This window comes from Hylobates moloch, unplaced genomic scaffold, assembly GCF_009828535.3.
Source record: "Hylobates moloch isolate HMO894 unplaced genomic scaffold, HMol_V3 SCAFFOLD_17, whole genome shotgun sequence".
In the NCBI taxonomy this organism is placed as follows: Eukaryota; Metazoa; Chordata; class Mammalia; order Primates; family Hylobatidae; genus Hylobates; species Hylobates moloch.
Window position 1 is genome coordinate 60919739 of NW_026652292.1, and position 25355 is coordinate 60945093.

The 25355-nt window shown below is 42.6% G+C and overlaps 1 protein-coding gene across 3 annotated transcripts in view; it reads left to right on the forward strand.

The window, feature by feature from the left end:
* CCDC149 (coiled-coil domain containing 149) overlaps positions 1 to 25355 on the forward strand; it is a 107883-nt gene that overhangs the window by 48254 nt on the left and 34274 nt on the right. For all 3 annotated transcript variants that reach the window (XM_032135411.2, XM_032135413.2, XM_032135414.2), the window contains exon 4: positions 12022 to 12129. In XM_032135411.2, coding sequence (XP_031991302.1) covers positions 12022 to 12129 — 108 coding nt within the window. The remainder of the gene's footprint in view (positions 1 to 12021; positions 12130 to 25355) is intronic.

Genomic DNA, 25355 nt, shown 5'->3' on the forward strand with positions numbered 1-25355 from the left:
CATTCTCTTTTTCCTTACTTTTCTTGAGAAAGTGCCTAGGTCAAGGCCTTGCATGTCTGTCTGCCTGTCTGTCTCTCTCTTGTTTTCTTCTAATTTTTGAGTTCCAGTTCTGATTTATATGTCTTCAGATTGAGAAGTATGTTACCAGACTTTCTGGAATACATCATTTTTATATTATGGTGTAGAATAACTTTTCCATGTGAGGTTACATATACAGTCATTCCTCAGTATACAAAGGGGATTGGTTCCAGGAACCCCTTGTACACCAAAATTCTCACATACTCAAGTTCCCCAGTCAGCCCTGCAGAACCTGTGAATACAAGAAGTTGGGCCTCCATATCCATGGGTTTTACATTCTGTGAATACTGTATTTTTGATCTGCATTTGGTTGAAACAAATGCACACATAAGTGGATCTGTGTGGTTCAAGCCTATGTTGTTCGAGGATCAACTGTATTTAGTAAATTCTGAAGATTTGGGATGACTTTGTAACTGCCCAGTGGGGTTCATTTTGCCCACTGCCTAGATAAAGCCAATTTATCAAGACAAGGAAATTGCAATAGAGAAAGAGTTTAACTCATGCAGGGCCAGCTGAATGGGAGACCAGAGTTTTTTTTATCACTCAAATCAGTCTCCTTGAAAATTTGAAGACTAGGGGTTTTCAAGGATAATTTGGCAGGTAGCAGTCCAGGGAGTAGGGAGTGCTGTTAGATCTGAGATGAAATCACAGGGAGTCAAAGCCATCTTCTTGGGCTGAGTTGGTTCCTGGGTGAGGGTCACAGGACCAGTTGGCTAGTCCCAGTGAGGTTATCCAGTTGTCAGAAATGCAAAAACCTAGGAAGACATCTCAAAAGGCCAATCTTGGGTTCTACAATAGTGGCATTATTAGCAGGAATAATTAGGGAAACTGCAAATCTCGTGATCTCTGGAATAATGGTTGGTGATTATTTAACGATACCTACCTTTCAGTAGAATTCAGGCCCCTCTCTTCTTTCCAACTTGGTGGATTTTCATTAGTTTTACAAGAGCAGTTTAGTTTTTGAGAAGAGCTGTTATTTAAACTGTAAACTAAATTTCTCCCAAAGTTAGCCTGGCCCACACCGGGTGTTAGAAATACCAAAATTGTTAGAAATAGATAATCGGTCCCATGAAGAAAAGTCAGCACCGAGACAAAAGATCTCTCAGCAAGGCACTCTTTACTTTCTGCAGAAAGGGTGCTCAATTGCAGATGGAGCAATGGTGAGAGCACACTTGAACAAAGGAAAAGCAGACATAATTATCCCTTATGCATTCGGGTCATCCTTACTGCTGTGTCCTCATCCATTGGCTGGAGCTGAACCTCACAGTCTTAAACTGATACCTGATTTGCTAATAGTCTAAAACTTTCCTAAATAGGTAAGTGCAGGGAAGAACAAAGAAAGAGAGGAAGTTGCTTATGAAAGGTTTAAGGAAGCAAGAACATTTCCAAATAAGGAAGGGGCATAAGCTATGAGCTAAGACTAGGCTGCGCCTGTCCAGACATGCCTGGGCTAAAGTCTAAGAACTAATAGTTGATAGGAGGCTTTAGAGTTAAGGAGCTATTATTCCTAGTGTCTACTATTTTATTTTTAAACCAAGACGAGCTTTGAAGAGGAACTTTTCTACTTTCTACACTGGGGAGTGAGTGGAGACAGCCAGCCTGTGAGGTTAGAAGCCATGTCAGATTTCTCTTACTGTCATAATTTTGCAAAGGCAGTTTCAACTTGCAGGATTGTTCCTGGAATATTGGCCTTTTCCTCTCCTGGCTACTGGTCTGAAATATTTAAGGATACAGGTGAAAACATGTGGCCTACCCCTTTGATTCCTATTTCTAGTGTCTGGAATAGCACAAGATTAAAAGGTTTTTCTTAAACTTTTTTGTTTTTGTTTTGTTTTGTTTTTTTGAGATGAAGTCTCGCTCTGTCACCCAGGCTGGAGTGCAGTGGTGTGATCTCAGCTCACTGCACGCTTCACCTCTGGGTTCAAGCAATTCTCCTGCCTCAGCCTCCCGAGTAGCTGGGACTACAGGTGCATACCACCATGCCCAGCTAATTTTTGTTATTTTTAATAGAGATGGGGTTTTGCCATGTTGGTCAGGCTGGTCTCGAACTCCTGACCTCAGGTGATCCTCCCGCCTCAGCCTCCCAAAGTGCTGGGATTACAGGCCTGAGCCACTGCCCCCAGCCTCTCTTAAACTTTTATCACTTTGTTTTTTGTTTTGTCTGTGGGAGAAATAAAAGTTTTCCTTTCTCCTCTTAGGTTCAGTGACTGGGGCCTACAAACTTAAATGACAAAAGACAAAAGCATACAATTTTATTAGCATTTTATATGCAATGGGAATTCACAGAAAAAAATAAAACTCAGGAAGCAGTTAGACTCAGGGGCTTATATGCCATTTTAACAAAGGAAAGGGGATTTGGGCTTTGAGTGATGATGAATTGGGGGAAAGCAACCAGGAAATATATGGAAGAAAATAATGAAAGATAAGAGTTATTTTAGTAAGGTTTGTTTATGAAGAATACTGTGTCAGGTTTGAATCAGCCTAGTTATGTTAACTCCAACAGGGGCCAAGAGGTTTCACAATGAATCAGTGGCCAACTAAATGTTTTCAAATTCACGATTTATTGTGAGGCTTTCAGACACCAGCAATTATGTAACTAAATGTTTTCAAATTCACGATTTATTGTGAGGCTTTCAGACACCAGCAATTATGTAAGTATATTCAGTGCATAGGCAGTGATGAGAGAGAGGGGGACAAACCACAGTGAGTAGCTGGGGAGACCCACAAACCCACAGACAACTAGAGAGGGCCGGAATTTTCTAAAAATGCTGACCAGCAGGGGGTTAACTGCTCTTTTTGGGCAGAACTTCTGGCGGCCACGGAGGCGGCCTCAAAGTTACCACAGACAGAAGTTCTACAGATGCTTCTCCATGGTCAGTTGCTTTGCTGTTTTTATGGCCCTCCACGGAGTGTGCACGCTCACTATCTCAGCTGCCATGTGACTTCAGTTTCTCGTCAGCTTTCAGGGTGCCTAGCCACAGCAGGTATTATCACCTCAGACCATTATGCATATGTTTATCACTTTGAGGGGTCAACAGTTTCACTGTCACTTGTCATCAGTGACTTCATTTTGAGACAGTTAGCATCACAAAACATTATTATCTATCAAGATTCATCTTGGTGCCGACTGTCTCTGGTGATAGGAGTCTCTCTCTTCTTCCTGGTACTGAAGTGGGTGACACCATCTCAAATGGAAATGCATGCCTGCTTTTAGACAGAAAAGGGAGTGTAGAGAATTCTTCTTCCTGCCTTTGTTGATTCTCAGTTGCCTTCAGCTCAAAGGATTCCTTATGCCAAAGTGGCATCATTTAGGGTGGTGTATCCTGATTCCCTTCATGTCCATCTTCTCATTTCTTACAGCCGGGGGAGAAATGGTATAGAATGGAAACTTTTCTCCCAAATCTGAAAGATTTAGGGCTGTCAAATTTGACCACTGTCAAATATTTGATCATTGAAAATAGATTCCCTTAACATCATGGTCATTGCCAAATATGATCCATGATTACACAGATGCTCCTCAGCTTACAAGGGGGTTACATTTTTTTTTTTTAATTTCAGTAGTTTGGGGGGAACAAGTTGTGTTGGTTACCTAAGTTCTTCAGTGGTGATTTCTGAGATTTTGGTACACCCATCACCTGAGCAGTGAACACTGTACCCAATATGTAGTCTTTTATTCTTCACCCCCATCCCACCCTTCCCTTTGAGTCCCCAGAGTCCATTGTATCATTCTTATGCCTTTGTGTCCTCATAGCTTAACTCCCACATATGAGTGAGAACTTAAAAGTTTGTTTTTTCATTCCTGAGTTACTTCATTTAGAATAATGGTCTCCAACTCCATCCAGATTGCTGAAAATGCCATTATTTTGTTCCTTTTTATGGCTGAGCAGTATTCCATGGTGTATATATGTACCACATTTTCTTTATTCGCTCATTGATGGGCATTTGGGCTAGTTCCATATTTTTGCAATTGTGAATTGTGCTGCTACAAACATGCATGTGCAAATGTGTTTTTCATATAATGACTTCTTTTCCTCTGAATAGATACCCAATAGTGGGATTGCTGGATCAAATGGAAGATGTTCTTTTAGATCTTTAAGGAATCTCCATACTGTTTTCCATAGTGGTTATAATAGTTTACATTCCCACCAGCAGTGTTAGAGTGTTCCCTTTTTACCACATCCATGCCAACATCTATTATTTTTTGATTTTTAAATTATGGCCATTCTTACAGGAGTAAGGTGTTATTGCATTGTGATTTTGATTTGCATTTTCCTGATAAATAATGATGCTGAGCATTTTTTCATAGGTTTGTTGGCCATTTATGTATCTTCTTTTGAGAATTGTTTCTTCATGTTCTTATCTCCCTTTTTTAATGGGAATATTTGTTTTTTTCTTGCAGATTTGCTTGAGTTCCTTGTAGATTCTGGATATTAGTCCTTTGTTGGATGCACAGTTTGCAAAGATTTTTCTCCCACTCTGTGGGTTGTCTGTTTACTCTGCTGATAATTTCTTTTGCTCTGCAGAAGCTTTTTAGTTTAATTAAGTCCCATCTATTTATCTTTGTTTTTGTTGCTTTTGTATTCCTGGTCATGATGTATTTGCCTAAGCCAATGTCTAGAAGGGTTTTTCTGATGCTATCTTGTAGAATTTTTGTGGTTTCAGGTCTTAGATTTAAGTCCTTCATCCATCTTGAGTTGGCTTTTGCATAAGGTGAGAGATGAGGATCCAATTTCATTCCTCTACGTGTGCCTTTCCAATTATCACAGCACAATTTGTTGAATAGGGCGTCCTTTCCCTACCTTATGTTTTTGTTTGCTTTGTTGAAGATCAGTTAGCTGTAAGTATTTGACTTTATTTCTGGCTTTTCTATTCTGCTCCATTGATCTATGTCACTGTTTTTGTATCAGTACCATGCTGTTTTGGTGATTATGGCCTAATGGTATAGTTTGAAGTCAAGTAGTGTGATGCCTCCAGAGTTGTTCTTTTTGCTTAGTTTTGCTTTGGCTATGCGGGCTCTTTTTTGGTTCCATATGAATGTTAGGATTGTCTTTTCTAGTTCTGTGAAGAATGATGATGGTATTTCAATGGGAATTGTGTTGAATTTATAGATTGCTTTTGGCAGTATGGTCATTTTCACAATAGTGATTCTACCTATCTAAAAGCATGGGGTGTGTTTCTATTTGGTTGTGTTGTCTTTGATTTCTTTCAGTAGTACTTTGTAGTTTTCCTTGTAGAGGTCTTTCATCTCCTTGGTTCAGCATATTTCAAAGTACTTTATTTTTTTGCAGTTTGTAAAAGGGTTGAGTTCTTGATTTGATTCTCAGCTTGACCACTGTTGGTATATAGCAGTGCTACTGATTTGTGAACATTGATTTTGTATCCTGAAACTTTACTGAATTCATGTATAAGATCTAGGAGCTTTTTGGAGGAGTCTTTAGGGTTTTCTAAGTATATGATCATATCATCAGCAAACAGCAGCAGTTTGACTTCCTCCTTACCGATTTGGATGCCCTTTATTTCTTTCTCTTGTCTGATTGCTCTGGCTAGGACTTCCAGTACTATGTTAAATAGAAGTGGTGAAAGTGAGTATCTTTGTCTTGTTCCAGTTCTCAGGGGGAATGCTTTCAACTTTTCCCTGTTCAGCATAATGTTGGCTGTGGGTTTGTTATAGATAGCTTTTATTACCTTAAGGTATGTCCCTTCTATGCAGATTTTGCTGAGGGTTTTAATCATAAAGGGATGCTCAAGGGGGTTACATTCTGATAAACCCATCATAAATTGAAAACATTAGAAGTTGAAAACGCGTTTAGTACATCCAACCTACATCATAGCTTAGCTTAGCCTAGCCTACCTCAAATATGCTCAGAACACTTATATTAGTGTAAGGTTGGGCAAAATCATCTAACATAAGACCTATTTTCTAAAGTGTAATTTATTCCATACTATACTGAAACCAAAAAACAGAATGGCTATATACTCAAACTACAGTTTCTACTGTATGCCTATCTCTTTCACACCATTGTAAAGTTGAAAGATCATAAGTCGAAGCATCATTAAATCAGGGATTGTCCGTATTTTAAAATCTCCCATTGGTTCTTAGAAGTTTAAAAAGCATGTTGCATCTGTAGTGTGTAAACCATTCTGACATATTTTGCAGCATTTATAGGGGAATTGGAACGGTGGTAGAGGCAAGAGCTAGAGTTCAGGGTGCAGCAGGGCTTAAAGAAATGCTGCAAGATAGCTGCCTTCTCCCATGTGGCTAACCTACCTTGGTGAGGATTCCTGCAAACAGTTGGGAAGAGGTTGGGGGTGAGATCCGACAGCTCTATCAATTTCCTGGTCTTTGCCTTCACAACAACTGTCAGTATTTGTAGTCATCATCCCTGTCCAGAGAGAATTTCCAGGGCTTCCCAGTTCCCACACCCGGGGCTGGCTTTGGTGAATTGCTTCTGCAGGCATCATTTATAATTGGGGATTGAGTTGTTCCTTGACAAAGGAAGGTGTTTCATAATGGAAAGCTGTCATATCCTTTTGGCCTTGAATCTCTCCGCTATGTTTTCATCAAATCTCTCTTCCCTCCCTTTCCCATCACAATTTTAATAAACTCCTAGCGAGAAAGAGTGACTTCAATACATGGATTCTATCACGTATCCCACTATATTCAACATTCCACTATTATCAGAGCAAAAATGTCAACCTTTAATGTCGGCTCTCGCTTGATCTGAATATTTAAAAGAGGCTTCTTTTTAAAACTTTTTATGTTTTGCTATTTATGCTGCCTCCTGCCCCCAGAGATTTAGAGGAAAGAATCTCTTGGTTTTGTTTTCCTTCCCTGTGAAACCCAGTCTTGGGCAGGCTGCCACTTTTCCCTGACATTTCCTTTACATAGTGCTGTTATTCTAAACTGATGGTCACAGAGTCCTTCTCAGTAACAGGGAGACAAAGCGCTCTGCATAGCTGATAAATTATAAGCAGGCACCGTGTGTCAGCTTGATGGATTGTTATAGTCAATGTGTGTGAGTCATGGGTGTTACTTTTGGTCAAAAGAATCGTGTGAACTTTTCTCCTCTATTTTGAGCACTTTGAAATGTACTACTTTCTTTTTTTTGTTGTTCTTTAAGGTATATGTCAAGGAATGAGGCACCATATCAGAATAGTCATTTTCTAGTTTTCAAAGTTATTGTTTTGGAGTTGAGGAGGTGGAGGGACTGAATAGAAAAGAATTGTATGTTGACAAGGAATCTAGCCTGTTAAAGGTAAAAGAAAATTGTAGTCACCTGCTTTGAAGCAGTGGTGCCACCCCCACCCCACTGTACTCCAGGGGTCAAGTTTAAAGCTGGGGTAGATTTACAGTGAACTCACTTGGAGGATTGCGATTTTAATAAACCATTGTTTTGCAGCTAATGTAGAAATGCCTGGCTCTTAGTAGATTTCTTTTCAGCCAGGCTCTAGAGTAAGTAATTTTCAATAATCACATCACTGGGTCTCTAAATAACTGTTTCCTAAAGCAGCTCTGCCCTCTGTCCTGGCCATCACTGGAATTATTGACTGATTTTTATACTGAGTGTCTTCTTTACTCTAATTTCCATATCCCTAGGAAAACCATTTGAGCTCAATGCTTTTTAAAGTGAGGCCCAAGGACCAAGGCCAGGCTGCAACCTAATTGTTTCTGGTCCATGACAAGATACATATAGAAATTGAGAGTAAGTGTTCAGAAACTTTTATAGCAATTTGAGAGCATGGTTTTATGTCTGTTGAATCTAATGATACACACTTGGGGTTTTATCTTCTTGTCTTCTTAAATTTATCTGCCTAGTAACTCATTTTTATTAGATTTTTAAAAAGTATTGATCTATTATGGATTGGAAAAAGAGAACTCTTTTCCCACCAATAGATTGAGTTGTACTGGTTTACCAATACAGTAGCTACCAATGTAGACACTGCAGTTACATTGGTCAGTGAATGTCAGGGTCTTCCCGCCCACCAGAGACTAAAGAAATATTGATTTAAAAAGGGAAGCTTAGGGAGGTTGGAGATTTTTTTCCCTTGTCTTTTTTTACATTTTCATTGTTGCCCTTACAGACATTTCTTTGGACCTCTCTTCTGCTAAATGAAGGTTTAGGTGAATTTTGCTGCATCTCCTCCAGATGGGGATGCTGAGATTCACCTGAATGTGCAGTTGGCAGCCAGCTCCCAGACTGAGCAAGCGCTGGGCTGCTCCTCCCACTGCTTCCCAGGGACAGTCACTGCTGCCCAGTGGCCTGGCCCTCCATCTGGTAGGGAGGGATTATGTTTGCTGCCAGGGAAAAGGATCAATGAGCTAATGTCTGGGGAATGTTCTGGAGTTCCATGGAGGAAAGGCAGAGGCCACCCACATGTGACACCTTGAGCTAAGGAAGGAGAGCTGTGGATGGAGAGGGGGATCCAGGAAAAGAAAATCAAGAATTGAGTCATCTCTTGACTTTGCTGTAGTCCTTGTGGTCAGCCTGCTCTTGTGGCCTTGAGCTGTGCTTTCAAATGGAAGTTTTGAGATGTGATGGGGAGAGGGAGAGAGGGAAGCCTGTTTGCCTTTTCCCCTGTCTGGGACTTTTTCTCCAAGATATCTACAAGGCTCTCTCTCTCTCCTTTTTCAAGTCTTGATTTAAATGTGGCCTTCTCAGTGAAACCTTCTGTGGCCCTTTCTTCCAACACATTCTGTTCCCTTTGCCTGCTTTATTTTTCTCTGCAGCATATTATCATCTAGCACACGGATTCATTATATATTCTATTGTAATATAATGTAGTTAATGTAATGTCACCCATTCAATGGCAGTTTCCAAGGGCAAGGGTTTTGTCTGTATTGTTTGCTGCTGTATCTCCAGGTCTAAAACAGTGCCAGGCAGATGCCAGGTGCCCAATAAATATTTGTCAGATAAATGAATGAACGAATAATCAACAATAAAGGGGCAGGATTGCAAAGGAGTCAGCTGTGTCCAAGGAGGCCTTCACTGCATCTACACTCTGTTCACTGAGCGTTGGAGTAGGAGCCACGGAGTGGGCATAGTTGAGGGAGGTAACCCGCCTTTAATGAGCCCACACAGGATGCCAGGCACTGTGGTAGGCGTTCTTTGTTCATTATTTAAAGATCAAATAACTATGTGTTGCTAGCTCCATCTTACAGATGGGAGACCCAAGAGATTAAGAAACTCCTGCCAGGTCACCCAGCCCAGGAAGTGGCATGATCAGAATACAACCTCGTCTCTCTGATTCCTCCCATTCAGGGAAATTTCCAAAGACAGTCATTTGTTCACAATGTCTCTTGTTTCTTTGCTTTCCTACCTACAAAATAGATTTTCATTTTCCTCATCCATCACTAAATTTTTGTCTTAGGAGAACAGAAATCTGGGAAAATTAGAACTCACATATTACAAGATGGGAGCTTTGGAAATAGGGGGCTGAAAAATTCGATGGAGTTGCTGAGTAATGTTCTCAAATAAGTGAGTGCAGATCAGGGCTTGATTAAATCCAGCCAGTGGGGATGAATGTTTTTCTTTTTTTTTGTTTTTTGTTTGAGACAGAGTCTCTCTCTGTTGCCCATGCTAGAGTTCAGTGGCACAATCTCAGCTCACTGCAACCTCCACCATCCGGGTTCAAGGGATTCTCCCGCCTCAGCCTGCACTGTAGCTGGGACTACAGGCATGCGCCACTACGCCTGGCTAATTTCTGTATTTTTTAGTAGAGACACAGTTTCACCATGTTGGCTAGGCTGGTCTTGAACTCCTGACCTCAGGGGATCCGCCCGCTTCGGCCTCCCGAAGGGCTGGGATTACAGGCGTAAGCCACGGCAGCCAGCTGGGGATGAATGATTTTCTGTGCAAGTCTCCATGCCAGGCATTGGTTTCAGTCTTGGTACACGCTCTTATTATTCCTGATCTCTCCTAGTGAGAGTGCAACCTCCACACTCAGCTTATTGCCTCTTATTTTAAAAACAGTTATGGAGCATCTACTAGGTGCTTGGGAGAGGTCAGTAGAGACAACGAAGTTCCTTGCCCTTCATGGAACTTATGTTTTAGTAAGGAGAGGGAGACAAGGAGTCAACAGTAAGCAATGAGCCATGAAGTAAATGATATGGTATATTAACAGATGGCAAGTGCTCCAGAAAAAAAGATAAGGTAGCATAGAGGAAGGTTTCAGTATTAAATCGATCAGTCAAGATGGACCCTGTTGAGACAGTGACCTTTGAGCAAGACTGAAGGAGGTGAGGAAGTGAACCAAGAGGCTCTCTGGAGGGACAGCATTCCAAACAGAGAGAATAGGGCCCTGGCACTGAGATAGGATCGTGCCGGTTCTGTGTGGGGACCACAGGGAGGTGAGCATGAGGTGGGGAGACCTAGTAGGTAAGACAACAGGATATCCCAACAAATGGGATACGGGAGGTCAGCCAACATGTAATCGTTATCTTCTTTTCTCTTTAATTCTCTTTTTAGTACCCACCATAGTTACATATTCCCCAAAGTATTAGCATTGAAGTCTTTGGAAATGTAGCCATTCCAGTCGGGCTAGTTCCCTAACCTCTGTGGATTTGGGTTTCTTCAGCTGTAGCAGGAAAGGATTCTTTCATATTAAGATCATCTGTAATATCCCTTGTTTGACTCTCCTTGAATGATTCCCCCTTCCAGGAGGACTGTTCAGATTGCTTACTTGCTTCCTTCCTTCCTTTCTTCCTTCATTTATTCATCATGAGCTTTTAAAACACTCGTCCGTACCTGAGCACTGTCTGGAACAACGCACATAGAAGCGGAAGAAGCAGAAAGCAGAATCTCTGCCTTTCAGTAGCTTGTAGTCTCTTTCTGCTAAGGTTCAATAAGAATATGATAAGTCAGGTGAGAATTAGGGCAAGTCCATTAGCAAAGTAGGAATAGTACAGGAGAACAAGAAGCCATGTGAGTGAGGAGGAATGTGAGTAAAAGGCTGGAATAGGTAGCTAGATGGGCAGCCAGGAATCCCAGGTTCAGGAAATGTGGGAAAGGGGTGAGGATATGGCAAAAGATGTCTGCATGCTCTGGGGGAAGGGACGATGAGGCTGTGAGATGGAGCCACACCGAAAGGGGAGGCTGGCTGATGGACTGGCCATGAAGACCAGAGGGACCTGGATCCCAACACAAGGCAAATCTTAAGGAAAGGATGATGTCGTGAAGATGGGAATGGAGGGTGATTATCCTGGCTAGTTAGTACTATGTGAGGTAGAATAAGGAAATAAAGAAGGGGAAAACCAGCCCAGGAAACTGTTGCATTTCTTCCGGATCCTGATTTCAGAGATTGTTGCTCGTCACTGACCTCTTCTCTGGCTGCCCCCTAGAATTACAATCAAAATTCTAGGCATTGAGGTCACACACGAAAGCTCATGAGGCAACATATATTTGAAGAATAAAAAGCTATCCAAACAAGAAAATGAAATTTTTTCTATATTGTTGGCCTGACCCAAATTTTACAATTGAACTCTATGTCCTTTTTCCAGATTTTTAGTGATAAACTCTCTCTCTCTCTTTGTTTCTTTTTGAGATGGAGTCTTGCACTGTCACCCAGGCTGGAGTGCAGTGGCACAATCTCAGCTCACTACAACCTCTGCCTCCTGGGCTCAAGCAATTCTCCTGCCTCAGCCTCACAATTTTTTTTTAAAGGCAAATAAGACTGACTCTTCCATTGCTTGTTCAAGTACCCTCTGTGAGCCATTCTGGAAACAAAGAATATCCCCAAATTGAGGTTCATGGCCAACTTCATTTTCCTGCATGCCATTGTAGTGGTGTGATTCACACACTGGCTGCATTCATATATGTGTTTACTATAACAGGCTTTGTGTGGTTCAGCTGGGGTTGGACGCCAGCATCCACAAGCCCAATAAAGCCCTGCATTTATCCACTCCTCCATTTCTGATTGTATTTCATAATGTGTTGATATTTCTAGGCTAATCTTGCACAACTATTGAGAGATTCTCAGGACCGAAACAAACATCTGGGAGAAGAAATTAAAGAACTTCAGCAAAGGCTTGGAGAAGTCCAGGGTGACAACAAGGTACTGTATTTACAGGGAAAAAGCTGTGCTGCAAAATTGTGCATTTGGTTTTATGTATTGCACGTCGGAAAAACGTAATGCAGCATTTGTTGAAAAGTTTGTTACAGATTTTTAAATTGATAATGAAAATTCACAGTTTAGCGTATCTTACCTTTTTACATTCCCTTTGTGTGTGTGCATGCATGTATATGTGTGTTTCTCAGTGGCTCTAAAATATTGCTGTAGTCCATTGTGGAAGTTTCATTATGTTCAACTTGGTGGTGAATAACACTGCAGTTGAGGGCAAAATAAAACCCAAATGTTATTCTTTCCCCCTTATATACAAATAATGGATTTGTGGCTCAGATGATTTGGAATTATTCACATTCGGTTTTGAATTTTAAGTAGTCATCCTACTAATTATATTCGCATAACCAATTTATTTTATTGCTAAATTTGGCAATTTGTATGGAACATTGCTCAAAATCCACGGCTTGGTATTAATCAAACTCCCCTGTTGGCAACATTAATTATAAAATATGAACTCATAAACTCCCAACTAAATGTGTGCACTCTCTCTCTCAGCTGAAGCTATGAACAAAAGTACAATTGAGAAAGGCAAGAAAAACTACCCAAGTTTAATTCTGTCCCCCCAAATCATTTCCCGTTTTGCCAAGATTGATTCATTTCCAACTCCTTGCCAGAGGTGGCTTTTGCTACAGAGATGGCTTTGAAAGTGGACTCAAGAAAACTATAGTGTGTGTGTGTGTGTGTGTGTGTGTGTGTGTGTGTGTGGTGTGTTGGAGGGGAGCAGTTCTTGGGGAAATGTTTTTAGATGTTACCAAATTGCTTGACAAATGATGGTGACTTTCATCATTGCTGGGAGTTGCTGGTTATTAGAAGGAGCCATTTTGGAAAATGCTCACTCTTTTAAAAAAGTGCGTAGAATTGCCTGGGTCATCCAGAGAGCTCTTCCATAACAAGATTTCAGACAGGATGCTGCATACTGCTGGCTTGAGAGTCCTGACTTGAGGGCATATATACATCTAGTAAGCCTTCTTTACACAGCTTCTTCTCCACTTAACTGGCCTTGAATTTTTTTTAACCTCTCAGATTTAACATAAATTTGAAAACTTAGGCTTTACTATTCCTGGTCATGAAATAGAGGGTGGGAAAGAATGTCCAAGAAAGGCTGTAATTAACACTGGAGAAGCTAATCCGGCCCCTCGTGTGGTTTTATGCATCATTAAAAGGATTTAAGCTCTGTAACCTAGGTGTTTAGTCAATAATGAAAGGACAGACCTTCTTACTCACTTGCTCAAGTGACAGCAGCAGGGCAAGATTTTCTAGAGAATGAAAGAAAATGTATGCAATAGTTTTCTTTAAGCCCGTGAAAATACTAGAGGAGTTTATAAACCCATGAAATACTGAAACATATTTAAGATGTGACTTTTGGATCTGTGACTCTTCTTGACTGACAGATAACATATTTTTTCCATTTTATTTCATTTTTTTTTCCTTAGCTGCTCCTCCCCTCAACTTTCTTAAATATGCTCCTGTCTCATCTTTTGGTCATTTTCAGTTCTTTTGCCTTTTAGGTATGAGAATTTTAGGAATTGACATTTGCAACTGACAGTTCACGGAAACAAAGAGAGAGCAGCCAGGCGTGGTGGCACGCGCTTGTAGTCCCAGCTACTCAGGAGGCTGAGGCCGGAGGATTGTTTGAGCCCAGGAGGTTGAGGCTGCAGAGAACCGTGATCATGCCAGTGCACTCTAGCATGGATGACAGAATGAGACTCCATCTCTTTCAAAAAGAAAGAAAAGAAAGGGAGGGCATGTGTGTGAGTGTGTTAATGTGTGTGAGAGAGCGTGTTTATGTGTGTAACGCTGAGCACAGGTGGTCACAGTCTGAACTTTGTGATCTGCATGCTCTCTGAGTCTTTATTCCAGTACCTGGGCACATTTATCAAACTTTGTCTTCTCACCTTAGGTTTAGAATTTAGTGACTCCTATTCATGGCCTGTAAAGAAATTTACCTGCCAAAAGGGGCAGAGGAAGATGTTCTATTGTTCAGCAAACCTCCCCATTTCAGTATCTGGCCTCTCTCCCTCAAAAAAAAAAAAAAAAAGAAGAAGTCTAACTGCAGTGAGCCCCAGAGATTTCATTTATTCTCATTTGCGTCTAAAGTTGCAGGGCTGGTTTATTTTCAGGCTCATGTGAGTCATGATCATCCTTCCCTCAACCCCCACCTGGAGGCCAGATTACTCATTCCATAATGACACCAGGCTTTCTTGAGAACCTCAGAAGCCCCTGTTCCCAGGTAACTGTGACTGTGTGGTAGAGAATGAGTTAAACCTTCAATTTTCTTTTTTACATTAATTATGGCACTTTCTACTCCAACCCTTCCATCATTGTCTGCATTCAGTTCTACCTACTGGTGCACTAGGCCTCCATGATCACGGTGTGCTAGGTCCCCATGATCTGACCCCTACTGATTTCTACAGCCGCATCCTTGCTCCTGGTCACCTCATACTTGAGCCCTAGAGCACTAATTTCAGCCCTTTTGCTGGGCTACACTGCCTGTGGCCACAGGACCTTTGCACCTGCTGTTTGCTCAATCTGGAATACTCTTCCGCTTTACTTCGCCTGCAAGCTTCTGCTCCTCTCAGGTCATAGGTCAAATGCAGCCTTCTCCAGCCCTTAGGTGTCAGTCCCATGCAGCCTGCAATGTCCTGCTCTGCCCCTCTGCTCACACTTGCATGGCACCGCCAGCCCCAAGGGGAAGCTCTTTGAGGGCCGAATTTCCATCTGTATCCTATAAATTAGCATTCTTAGTTCTTGATAGGTAGGTATTATATAATCTCTATTGAAGGAATGGAATGGAATAAATAAATGAATGAAATGAAAGAATAAAGGGAAAAAAAAGAAGAGCAAAATGATTCAAGGAAGAGGAAGAGAAAAAGAAAAAAAGCATGCAAGAAATAAACAGACCAACTGCCATCTGGTTGTCATCAGTACTTTGTGGAGTAAGAAGTAGTTTAGAAATTTGGAGAAAGGAACCAGAAAAGCAAACTGTCCCAACAGAGGGCGAACTAACCCCAGATACTTGTCTTTATGAAGCTTCTGTGGAGACAGCAAAGGGTCAGTTGCTGAGCCTTGGGGGACAAAGGATAAGTGTCCTGCTCATTGGCTGGTTCAAGTCTGTTAAATTCAAGAATACTTAATAATTGTTGTTTTTGGATGCCTAACTCTGAGGCCAAACAGCAGGGCTGCTGGCGTCATTTTATGAGTGACTGTTAAAGTGGAAGATTTTTATCTCTGAGTTGCCATTTTAACTGATGACCCTTATCTATATTTTGGGAAGCCCAGATTCTAGATGTTAAGTACATTTGAAAAACAAGGTGATAGGAAATTACTTGCCTTGGATATTTTAGGGTAGACTAATTTTTCCATTTGTTCAGCTAGAGCCTTGTAACCCTATGGGCCATAAAGCATTTCCAAACAGCCTCCTGAAAGATTTGTTGCCACCCTGGCTTCCAAGCAGCTTAGCTCTCACATGGGGCAGGGGGCAGCGTTCTTGTGCCAACATGGACATCCTGTGATGGGGGGCCTGTGTGATCGATTACCTCCTGCTATCTCTGTCCAGTGCCCAGGAATTTCTCAGGCTCCCAAACTAACACAAACTTCCAAGCCAAACCAGATGAGAGATGTGAAAAGGGAAACCTACTGGATACCCTCCCCTTCCTTAAAAATTACAGTTCTTAAATATTAACAAAGTTAGAGGAGCCCTCTGGGAAAAGGAGGGCTCACGAAGCCACTCATTACCCTGGAAAAGCTTTGCACATTGCCCAGGGCTCTCAGTGTGTCAGTCTACAAGGAATGAGGAGAGACTCAGGCTCCCCTTGGCCTGCCCCAGAGGTTGGCCTGATTCCTGTTTTGGGCGTTAAGAAAAGAGTGGATTCAGGGAAAGGGGATCAGGAGGAAAAAAGGAGTCTCAGAGAATTTAAGGATTAGTAGGTCAAACAGCAGAACTAGCAGAGGACGTTGGAATCACAAAGACAGCAGTCCTTCCTTATCTGGGGGATACTTCCCAAGACCCCCAGTGGATGCCTGAAACCTGGGTTAGTGCAGCTCTCGGTTGCCATCAATCAGAGCCCATTTCTCTTCATGTCTTCTACCTACGAATGTAATGCCTTTTCCATCTTCACTGAGCACTCATGCACTGTGGCTGTAGCTTTTGTAGTTTGAGGTGCAGCAGCAAAACTAGCACAGATTTCTCTTTCCTTCTTGACAATTTCATGGATAGAAGATTGGTTCTTATTGCAGATCTTAGCAACCTCAGCATATGATTTTTTTTTCCCTTAAGCTGAGAACTTTCACCTTTTCACTTAAAAGAAGCAGTATGTGGCTTCTCTTTGGCATGTCCAAGTTGGCAGCATCACTGCTCTTGTGTTTGGGGTCATTATTTTTTATTGTATTTATTTATTAATTTTTTTGAGATGGAGTCTCGCTCTGTTGCTAGGCTGGAGTGCAGTGGTGCAATCTGTGTTTGGGGTCATTATTTTTTATTTATTTATTTATTTATTTATTTATTTATTTATTTATTTATTTATTTATTTATTTTTTGAGATGGAGTCTCACTCTGTCACCAGGCTGGAGTGCAGTGGTGCAATCTCAGCTCACTGCAACCTCCACCTCCTGGGTTCAAGCGATTCTCCTGCCTCAGCATCCTGAGTAGCTGGGACTACAGGCATGTGCCACCACACCCAGCTAATTTTTGTATTTTTAGTAGAGACAGAGAGTCACCTTGTTAGCCAGGATGGTCTCGATCTCTTGACCTCGTGATCCACCCGACTCGGCCTCCCAAAGTGCTGGGATTACAGGCGTCAGCACCGTGCCCGGCTGGGGCATTATTAAGTAAAATAAGGGTTCCTTAAACACAAGCACTGCAATACTGTGACAGTTGACCTGATACCTGAGATGGCTACTCAGTGACTAAGGGGTGGGTAGCGTAGACAGCATGGACAAAGGAAGGATTTGCATCTCTCCAGTGGGGCCAGGTGGGACGGACTGGGACACGAGACTTCATCATGCTACTCAGAACGGCATACGATATAAATCTTATAAATTTTTTATTTCTGGGATTTTCCATTTAATATTTCCAGACCACAGTTGACCGCAGGTAACTGATACCAAGGATTAGGGGGACTACTGTACCCTGAAGCGTGCTCCTGAACCAGCTCTCTGAAAGAAGCCTGACTTGTAACATTTTGCCAATGTCTGTGTGATAAATACTGGTACCATGACAAATGTCAGGTTACCAAAGAAGTCACTGAACTTGGAAATATTTGGACTCTAGGAAAAGATAGCTCCAGCCTGTCTCTGTGAAGTGGAGCAGTGTAGTGCAGCCCAAGAGGTCCATCTTTTAAGATTGTCAGGCCCAGGTTTATGTTCTCGTTCTGCCAGTTATTGTCTGTGGCCTTTGGCAAGTCAGTTTTCTCTCCAGGCCTCAGTTTCCGCATCTGTAAAGTGGCAATAATAATACCTCTCATCGAATTGTTTAATCACTTATTCACCACATCATTTATTCCTCACATAATTGGGGACTTCCTACATGCTAATTAACATTCTAGCAGCTGAGGACACATCAAAGAATAAGAAAGACAGGGTACTAGCTCCCATGGCGCTGATATTCTAGTTGGGGAGTAGATAATAAGAAAATAAAATATATAAGTAATTTCATCAGACAGTGCTTAGTCTGAGAAGAAAAGAGAACAGGACAATGAGATTTAATGATTTAGGGATGGACTTGCATGCAATATCGTTTGTAAAGGGTGTTGCATGGTGCATAACACCTAGCAAGCACTTAAGGTAAGTGTTGCTGTTATCTTTAGCATAACATGCGCCCATATTGACTTGGAATCCACTTGTGCAAGAATTCCGCCAGAAATCTTAAGATCTTCCTCTCTATTGATCAGCTATTTCCAGTGAACTACATATGTCCCCCCAAGTAGAGTCAATGATCCTGGTGAGACACCTGGCATGTGGCAGATGGATCCCCAAAAGTCAGCCCTCCTAATCACCAGCCTCGACTTTGCCAGCATCAAGCATTATTGCTTTGGTGCCAAGCTCCTGGGAACTTTCTTGCATTTTGTGTACTCCTTGTGGAATAAGCACCTAATAGGATATGCCAGAAGCGGCAATTCATGTTCCCATTGGGACAGATGGCAGTTGGTCTTCTTGTCTGTTTACTTTAAAGATTATGGCACTTTCGTGCAGAGGACCAGTAATACAGTGCGATGTATTCAAAAGCAAAGAAGTTTGCGGTAGGCAAATGCTCCTGCCAATGTCACGCATTTACACTTCTTGGGCCCCTGCTGGCAAATTTAAATTTAGCTGTTGTGATATTGCATAAACACAGGGTTTTGCCCTTAATAATGAGCTTTATGTTACACCAGCTGAAGGTCTTTAGGTACCTCTGTTTTATCTGGCATTGCTGCCGTAAAATGATAGAGACCTTCTGTGAACATACCTCTATTGACATGGGACTTTTGGATGAATTTGGTGAGCAGACCAATTAAGATACAGCTACAAGCCAATAAAGACAGACCAATGAGTGTGCAAGTGACTAATTAAAGTACACTTCGTTAAAAAGGAGTGCTCAGCTGTGGATGTTTGTCATGGTCCAGGATGAGGGATCAGAGAGCTCTTCCGAAGCTGTTTCGCTTTATGCTTCAAAGGGAGCAGAGAGATGTCCTAGCCTGCAAGAAACTGAAGTGAAGATGGCACTCTAATGAAAAGCTCTCACCTTGGGGCACTATAGAAATTAATTATGAGGAATTACAATGAGTGAGAAGGGCCCTTCACCGCACCCCACCTCCCCGCCCTATCATGTCTTGCTGCACCTGGGATCTTGATTATGAACTATAGGCAATGCTCAGTGAGTTCAGCAAGCGGCCAGTCTAGTGCAGCAGTCTCTAATGTTTTATTCGTAAGTGAATTGGATACACTTGGTCTTCAGCATGGCTTACATGAACTCATAGTCTGGGTAGATCACGTGACCAAAACAGCATGGTTTTCAGATATTCATCCCATAGACTGTGAACATAATTACACTTCCTAGTGGAGAACCGATTCTGAAAGATATCTCTGCCCAAGGCTTATTTTATCATACACCATATCCAAATTACACACTAAAATAAAAATAAATCAGAGCTTCTTTAGAACTGCTTCATGGGACACTAAAGATTTTGGCTCTGGGAGCAACATGTGCTGAACTATCTGACAGTGATTCAGGGGCTTCTTAGCTGTGTGAACTTGGGACAATTGCTTGACTTCTTCGTGCCTTAGTTGTTCTCATCTGTACAATGGGGATAGCAGTAGTACTTGCTTCATGGAGGCTGGTTGGGTGCAATTCATTTCAACATGTATTTGTTGAGGACAGACTGGTCTAGGGCTAACAGCAAACAATATCAATGAGTCCCTGCTCCCATGGGGGTTTCGTTCTAGTGGGGGCAGATGGACAGTAAGCAAATAAATCATATTTCACAGATTCCAAGATGCACAGTTTTTCACATTTGGACATCTCTGATACAGTCAGTATTGTGTAGTTATGACTGGCACTTTTTATTCTTTTTAGAGGTGCACAGCGGTGGCTCTTAAAGTTGATGGAGTCTTATATTTGATGAACTGCGGTGTAATATGTCAGGAGGTGATACGTGCTAAGTAAAAAACTAAAGCAGGATAAGGAGCTAGAGAGTACAGCCCAGGTGGGGCAGGGATACTGTTTGTATCAGGTGATCAGGGAAGGCCCTCCGCGCATGTGCGTGACACAGAGCCCTGAAGGAAGTGTGGTGGGAAGGGTCAGATATAGGGACATGGAGTGTGAAGTCCAAAGACCCTGTGAGGGGAGCGAGCTTAGGGTGTCAGGGGCTTGGTGCAGGAAGGCATGCAGTTTGCCTTTTGTGAGGATTAAATAAAGAAAGTTCTATAAAGCACTTGACATAGAGCACATTCTCCAGGGGAGCTGCTGTGCAGGGATTGTTGCCACGGTTGTGAAGAGAGGCAGCGCAGCATAGACTTCAGAGCCCTGAGCTGCCAGGCCTCAATTCCTGACTGCCATTTATAAGATTTGTGACATAGGCGAGTTCCTCCACCTCTCTATGTCTCAGCTTCTCGTGTACAAATAAGGATAGCAATAATACCTGCCAAGGGTGCTTGGTGGACTTAAATGGGTGAATGGGGATCAGCACCTAGGATAGTGCATGGCGTGGCACATTAGTGCTAAGTGTTACCTGGCCAAAAGCTTCAGTCCCAGGGCACTGTGGCCCACTGAGTTTTATTTTTATTTTATTTTATTTTGAGATGGAGTCTCGCTATGTCACCCAGGCTGGAGTGCAGTGCGTGATCTCGGCTCACTGCAACCTCCGCCTCCCGGGTTCAAGCAATTCAACTGCCTCAGCCTCCTGAGTAGCTGGGACTACAGGTGTGCACCACCATGCCCAGTTAGTTTTTGTATTTTTAGTTGAGACGGAGTTTCACCATATTGGCCAGGCTGTCCTAGAACTCCTGACCTCAAGTAATCCACCTGTCTCAGCCCCCCCAAAGTGCTGGGATTACAGGCATCAGCCACCACACCTGGCCTGGCCCATTGATTTGTACATGGTTCCCAGTGCCCTCAACCTGAAGCTTTTGGCCAGTTAACACTGGCCTCAGAGCCATGTGCCATCCTCTCAGGGGGTTGTCTCCACTGTAAAGAGGAGATGACAATGTCTGCCTCTGAGAGTTGTGCGGAGCACAGAATGAGAGCTTCCTATTTAATAGATCTAAGAAGCATATGAGGATGGGCTATGGTTAGCCAGACACGGTTGTGGAGGACAAGGTGTTTCAGTGCATATGACAAGCAAGGTTCATGCCATGATGGAGCTGACAGTGGGGTAGACACAAGCAGATGAACGTGATTATTTCTGGTAAGTATGATGAAGACAGGGAGGCAGGGCAGTGTGGATTGAGAGTGGCTTGGGGATGAATGCCTCTAGCGATAATGTGCAGAGAAGACTTCTCAGAGGGGAGATTTGATCTGACCTGAATGAGACAAAAGAAGTGGGTTCTGAACAGACCTGTGAGCAGGCTCTTCCAAAGGCAGAGGAAGTGCAAAGGCCCAGGGGCAGACATGAGAGTGGCATGTTTAGGACAAGGGAGGGAAGCCAGCATGGCTGGAGCACAGACATAGGGGCATGGTTAGAAATGGGGTCAGAAGGCAGGTGGGAGCAGGTCATATTGTGCCTCTTCAGCCCTAGTAGAGGCTCTGTGCAGATCTCAGTGCTGTGAAGAGCCAATTGGGGTTATCCGTCAGTGGTCTAAGGAAAGCTGCTAGCACACTGCTCGCCTGGACTACATTGGGAGCTTGTTAACTGGGAGACATCCATATACACACTAATAAGTGTGTGCGTGATGATCTCCAGGGTAGAAGGATGAAAACTACTGTTTTGATTTGCTTTGTTTTAAGTGACAAATTATTTTGTTTTAAACTAAAACTGGAATGTCATATAAATCTAGGAATTTGGACTCTGGTGTACACAATAGGTGGCCCACTTGGAGCCTTTTTAATCTCTCATGTCCAGTTTTTTTGAAGGTATTTCCAAAAGGTCAGGGGGCATTTGGAGAGGATGTGGAGGCAACTAACAGGAAAAGTAAAGAAATAATAGGCAGAGTCTTGTTTTTGAGTTGCCCAGCACAGCACCACTCCAGATGAATGTTTAATAAATGCCTTTTGTTGCTGACCTCTCCCCAGGTGTGCTATCTGCAGCAGTACACGAGGACTGGGGGCAAGAAAGGGCTAGCATCCACTTCCTGTTAATGATTCTTTCATCTGACCCTCTCGATAGCTCTGGCAAATTGACAGCTACTGTGTAAGAATTACAACTATACCAACTGTAACTGGGGATTGCACTTTGAAAGCTCATGAAGTTACATGGACAGTGATCATTGCATTGTATCTTCCTATTGTGGTAATGTGATCTCCACAGATGGAATTGTGCAGTGTGCAGCCTGGGCAGCTGTACATGGCTGTCCTGTCTGCAAGATAGATTTTATCCATTTTTTTTTTAAACAAGTCACATGTAGCCCACCAGGGTTAGAAGCTTGCCAAGGGCACATAGCTAGGATTAGCAGAAGCTGGATCTGAATGGAGATGACACCCGGAAAATAGCTGCTCCTGCACCTGGCTGCCTCTCACTGTTGGGTAAAACAGATTCAGGTAAATGAAAATAGGACGAGGTAGAGAATGTTTAGGACTGTGAGAGATGAAGGCTAAGAAGAGATCAAGGAAGGAGCAAGTCATTCCAACTTGGGAGGCCTGGGCAGGCTTCATGGAGGAGAGACTGAGCAGGCCCTTGGCAGAGCTGGGGGCAGGGCACCCAGAAGCCATTTTACCACTTTGTTTTGCGGCCATGTCCCTCAGCCACTTCCCAGCTGCAGCTGCGCCTCATCCGCAAGCTGACGACTCACGCCCATAATTCATTCATAAACATTTATTTCTATCTAAATCAGCAACTGAATGTGTCTATTGGTGGCGGCGCGGGTGCTGTGCAAGGCACTGATCCACTTTGTGGGTTGGCACAGGGAGGCTGGCTGTGCAGTTTTGATGGCCCTGTTTGAGGAAATTAAGTGCCCTGAGCGGTTGCTTCATAGCCATTTTCCAAGGTGGAAAATCAACATCATTTGCCTGCACTACGCAGATAAGGTTGGCTTGGGAGCTCTGCTTTCTGTAGCTTAGAAGAAAGGTCGGACTTCCCTCGTGGGCTTCTATGTGGGGAAACATACATGGAGGAGGATGATGATGATAATTACAATAATCATAAGAGCCCCTAACATTTATTATTTACTTATTAAACACATTATTTGCTCCAGGGCCTGTGCTAAGCATCGAAGAGAAGTCCCATCTTTTCTTACTTAGGGTTAGGTTCTGAAGTCAGCATGTAAGAGGCAGAAACTTGTATGTAGCCAAAATTCCCCCTGATGGTCCTTTGAAATTGTCCAAAACTTCATGGTGTATGTATGCTTCGGAATAGCGGTATTAAGTAAAAATAGAACAGTGTGACTTTGCGTAAATATATTATCAGTCACTCTCTCCCCTCACTCTCCAGCAGGGATACTGAGCATAGGAAATGGGAGAATCACCCAATGTTTTGGTTTATTTCTCTCTCATCCTCTCTTTCCTCCTCTTTTTAATCCCCAAACTCATATATGTGACTATTTGAACTCCCCTGAGTTCAGTGTTCATTTAACTCAACCCCAGTCTCTCACTTCATGCCTACAGCACTTGTCCAAGGCTACACTTTTACTGCTGTGTTTTTACAGAGAAGGATACTGAGACTCCAAGAAGTTCAGACAAGGTCCTGAGGTTGCACAGCTCACAGACTGTGGGGCCAGGATGCAGGCCCTAGGTGGGCCAACTCCAGTGCACACCAGCTGTCAGCTCGGAAGGCAGGAGCCTTCTCCCTGGGGCTGTGCCATCTCCCCTGCGGTGACTTCCTTAGACCCCCTCAGCTGACTGCACTTAAGCTTCAGACACAACTAATGATCCAGCTATTACCAACTTGGGCCTCACTTTTAAAAATAAGTGTTTCAACCAGTCCAGCCCTGAGATTTAACAGCCGATATTATATGCACATTAAACACCAAATGATTGTTAACATATTTATTGAAGCTTAACAGGCATCCAATATATAAAAGATGACTCTTTTATATGGCTGTCAGACCTCAATAAACATGTTTAATAATTAATTGGCATTAAGCAAACATAATTGTGCAATTCTAAATTAAGTGCTCAGTGAAGCATATTGGGAATGGAAAACCACAGTGTTTTATAACTTAAAGTTCAGGCTGTCAGTATGGCTTTTCATAGACCAAGAAAAATACCCTGCTTTTGAAGACACGACCTGGGCCTCCTGTTGGCCTCATACTGAAAGGCGGGAGTTTTCTTGGTCCTAGACCCTCAGATCTGATAGACATTGTTTTATTTGGCTTGTCGTTTGCCTTCCTGTGTATCCACTTTTGGAGTTCTGGTGTCCCAAGCCAAGAGTTGTGTGATGTGATAGAATTTTTGCGTATCAGCTATCAGCGGAATTACCAGTTTTGCTACAAATTTGTTCTGTGAAGTCACTGCCAACTACTGGATTAGTGAATACTGAACCGTTGCTCCTAGGAGAAATGCAAGGTTAGGTTCCTATAAGCCTCTGGTCACAACATTTTTGTCAACTGATCAATCATAACCTTGTTTTATGTGTGTCTCTGTTTAACGTCACTTATTTGACATATACAGTTAATTCATGAACATTGAATTGAGTTCAACAGCACTGTCACTCATGCCTGGAGCAAGTTTCTCTAACACACATATTGTCTCCATAAGGCACTTCACAGCCTTCTTGCACTGATAACACTAAGTGCAAACACGTCCAGCACTTCGGCACTATGTGTGGGGGCCACTTAAAACAGCAAAGTCACCAGTGAAAAGCATAAAAATGTGACAAATGTGGTGGCACTCACTAGATCATGAAAAGGACATTTGTTTACAATCCAAGGGCTGAAACAAGAAGGCAGAATGTGGCCTTGTTTGACCTCTGTGGGAATGTGTGTGTCGGGTGACTGTAATTTTTTGCCACTCTCTGCATGTCTGACAATGACCATGAAAGCACTGCAAATATTGATTTTGGGGTTAAAAATAAATTTCAGCAAGTAGGCAGATTCACAAATACAGAATCCACGGATAATGAGGATCACTTATAACCAGATTCCAGCAAGTGCAGCCATCTGCACATCTAAGCATCCTGCATCTTCTGCCTGCCTTTGCACAGTCCGTTCCACCTGCCTGGGACACTGTCCACCCAGTCCCAATGGTGCTTTTGCTCTTGGTAGGGACACAGTAAATATTTGTTGAGTTCAACTGAGTAGTTTTCAAATAAGGACCCAAAGTAAGTGTCATTTGAAAATGCACTTTACTTTTCTTTAGTCATCATTTCTTTCAAAGTTCCTTGCTGTTATTTATTATTTCAATTTAGTTAATATTCTCCCTTGGCTTAAATTAACTTCCTATCTCTCACCTGCCCATAAATCCTTCAGAGACTCTGAAAATTAAGCCATTTTCTCGACTGGCAACGAATCCCTTAAGATTCATGCAGGAACAAGGAAGAGATTGTCCCCCACGGGCACTCCTGGCTGGGTCGGATCTGTGTGACAGTGAAAAA